This window comes from Tinamus guttatus, unplaced genomic scaffold (assembly GCF_059628265.1).
Source record: "Tinamus guttatus ecotype Peru unplaced genomic scaffold, ASM5962826v1 Tinamus_guttatus_pri_ptg000634l, whole genome shotgun sequence".
In the NCBI taxonomy this organism is placed as follows: Eukaryota; Metazoa; Chordata; class Aves; order Tinamiformes; family Tinamidae; genus Tinamus; species Tinamus guttatus.
The window spans coordinates 842941-846126 of NW_028289168.1; the positions used below are offsets into that span (position 1 = coordinate 842941).

Below are 3186 nucleotides of genomic sequence, written 5' to 3' on the forward strand. Positions count from 1 at the left end.
TGAGGGGTGCAAGTCCTTAAGCCTATTCTTGACACCAGCTTTGGAGGAAAAGCCCAGCTTTCACGCACTGTACTGGTAGAAATTACTTTATTAGAGATACTGTTAAGGATCCAGTCCTTGTCCAGCATTTGACAGAATTTAGAGTATCAGGTGAGAAAGAGAAGACACTGTAAAAAGGGGAATGAATACAAGTAGTTGTGTCCAAACACGATAACAATTATTATCACTAGTAAAAGTCATAATAAAAATAACATGAAGAAACAATGCTCAATCCAGTTATGGGATACAGAAAGAGTCACCTGTGGAGAGATGTGGAAAAATTACCACTGCTTAAATAGGTCCATGAAATCACTTTCCTAATGGCATCCTTGAGCTCCTTGTTCCTCATGCTGTAGATGAGGGGGTTCACTGTTGGAGGCACCACCGAGTACAGAACAGCCAGCACCAGATCCAGAGCTGGGGAGGAGATGGAGGGGGGCTTCAGGTAGGCAAACATTGCTGTGCTGACAAACATGGAGACCACGGCCAGGTGCGGGAGGCACATGGAAAAGGCTTTGTGCCGGCCCTGCTCAGAGGGGATCCTCAGCACAGCTCTGAAGATCTGCACGTAGGACAACACAATGAAAACGAAACACCCAAAGGATAAACAGCCAGTAACCACAATAATCCCAGCTTTCCTGAGGTAGGAGTGTGAGCAGGAGAGCTTGAGGATCTGAGGGGTCTCACAGAAGAACTGCTCTACCACATTGCCTTGGCAGAGTGGCAGGGAAAATGTGTTCCCAGTTTGCAGGAGAGCAGTGAGAAAGCCACTGGCCCAGGCAGCTGCTGCCATTTTGACACAAGCTCTGCTGTCCAGGAGGGTCCCATAGTGCAGGGGTCTGCAGATGGCAACGTAGCGGTCATAGGCCATGACTGTGAGGAGAGAAAACTCTGCTGATATGAAAATAGTAAAACTTAAGACCTGCCCAACACATCCCAAGTAGGAAATGGCTCTGGTGCCCATCAGGGAATTGTGCATGGATTTGGGAACAGTGGTAGAGATGGAGCCCAGGTCGAGGAGGGAGAGGTTGAGGAGGAAGAAGTACATGGGGGTGTGGAGGCGGTGGTCGCAGGCTACAGCTGTGATGATGAGGCCGTTGGCCAGGAGGGCAGCCAGGTAGATGCCCAGGAAGAGCGAGAAGTGCAAGAGCTGCAGCTCCCGTGTGTCAGAGAATGCCAGGAGGAGGAACTCGTTGAGGGAGCTGCTGTTGGACATCTGTTCTATTGTGCTCAGGAAAACTGTGTAGGGAAGAAAAGGCAGTAATAGCTTAGAAGAATTTTCTCTGAAATAAACTTTCCATTTTTCATACAAATGCTTCTCAACCCCGTCCAACTCACAGTAATTCCTTTTTCTTACTGTCGCCTTCAGTCAGCTCCTCAGTCCCTGCTCCAGCTGAGTGTTCTGGGAGGAGCCGGAGCCGGAGTTACTCTATGCCAATGTGTATAAAGGGCTGGTTCTTGATATCTCTTCTGTTCAGAGTTGATGTCACAGGACATCCACCTTTAATATAAAGGGTCTTTTCATATTCCCACACACACTTCCAAGGAGTTTGGGGTGCAGCAGGGGGTTTTAGCATTTTGTTTTAAAATTACTTATTTTGGAAATTTTTAGATTCTGCCATCATATCTGGTCAGGTTCTTTGCATGTCTTTATTGGCATGCAAATAAAGACAGATCTCTCTATTCCTGCAAATGTGACCATTAAGCAGACTGGAGATAGAAATGGGGTCTCTACTTCTTAGGGAACAATGTGGAATGCTGTTCAGTCCATCTGCCTTGTTCCTCCAGACAAACCTGGATTCTTTTGAGATCATAGAAGGCTATTTTCAAAGCACTCATTTAAATCTGCTCTCCCTCGAAGTTCAAGGTGGATATGTGATGGAGAGAACAGGACACTGCTCCTTACATGGCAAAGACTCTGTGCACTGAATCCTGCCCTGGAGGGCAGCTCACAACCCCAGCAGGACAACAGAGACAGTCACAGGGTCTCCTAAAGGGAGAGTCAACACCTTTGCAGCCCCTCCAATGACGCTGCCCAGCACCCTGGGCACATTGCCCCTCTTCAGACACCTCCATGGCAGGACCTCAGGGTGAGTATCTGAATTTGTAGCTGAAGCCCCAGCTGACTGCCAGGACAAGAGCAGAAAGGAGAGGCAGGGAAAGGAGGAGAAACACTGTGACTGCTGCCAAGGGAGGACAGAGAGACAGAGCAGCACCGTCCCCAGGTTGCACCTCCCAGACAGTGTGTCCATCCAGGGCAGTGGTTCTCAGACCCTTCTCCTTGCAATGGGAAATGGGCACATGGCAGGAGAGAGGCAGCTCTGCTGTTCTGGAAATCTGACTGCAGAGGAGATCAGAAATGCCCTGGAGCCCTTCCCCTTGAGAGCAGAGTGAGACTAAGCACAATGAGAATGAGGAGAGCTGCAAAGGGGATATTGCTGCTGCCCACAGGTGAAAAGGCAGTTGAAGGAATATTCTGGGGTCCTCGCAGACCTATTGATCCCTCAGAGCAGCACTGCAGAACTCTCCTTCAGGCATCTAAACCTAAAATGTCCCATTCATTTGCTGCCTTGTCAAAGATACAAAACAAAATCCTAGCCTCTGGATATTGCCTTCCCTTTCACAGAAGCTTCGCAAGAGTGTCCTCTTGAAAAGCCCCTTCCAGATATGTTGTGTGGGTGAGGCTGAGCTGTGAGCAGCCCTGACCCCACACAGCAGCCTCTCAGCAGGAGAATGAACCTGCCCAGGGAGGATCTCTCCTCCCACCCAGAGCTTCTCCCTGCAGCGCCCTGGGGGGCTGAGTGCTGATCCTCACAGAATCACTGCCCCGGGCACACAGCACCCTGGGGCGCATGGACACTGCTCTGAAGAACAGTGCTCTGAACAACCTGTGTGCCCACATTGCCTTCACTGTCCTGCACCAGCTCCAGAAGAAGCAGCCATGATGCCCTGACCTTGTGATGCTGGGACAGGGAATTTCTGTTCTGAAGCATCTCCTCATATGCAAAGTAGAAGCAGGGAGAACAGTCCTCAAAAAAGAAAGTCATCAGCTGGAGGGGTGCTGCAGACCCCTCCAGAAACCTCAGCAGCATTACCCTGCAGACAGAGACTTACCGTGTTACAGATTGCTCCCACCATGAGCTCTCC

The 3186-nt window shown here is 49.9% G+C and overlaps 1 protein-coding gene across 1 annotated transcript; it reads right to left on the minus strand.

Moving 5' to 3' along the window:
• Nucleotides 1–295: 295 nt before the first annotated feature.
• LOC148592139 (olfactory receptor 14J1-like) lies at nt 296–1255 on the minus strand. Its single transcript, XM_088535603.1, has one exon. It carries the CDS (start codon nt 1253–1255, stop codon nt 296–298), a length of 960 nt encoding a protein of 319 aa, XP_088391729.1.
• Nucleotides 1256–3186: the final 1931 nt, after the last annotated feature.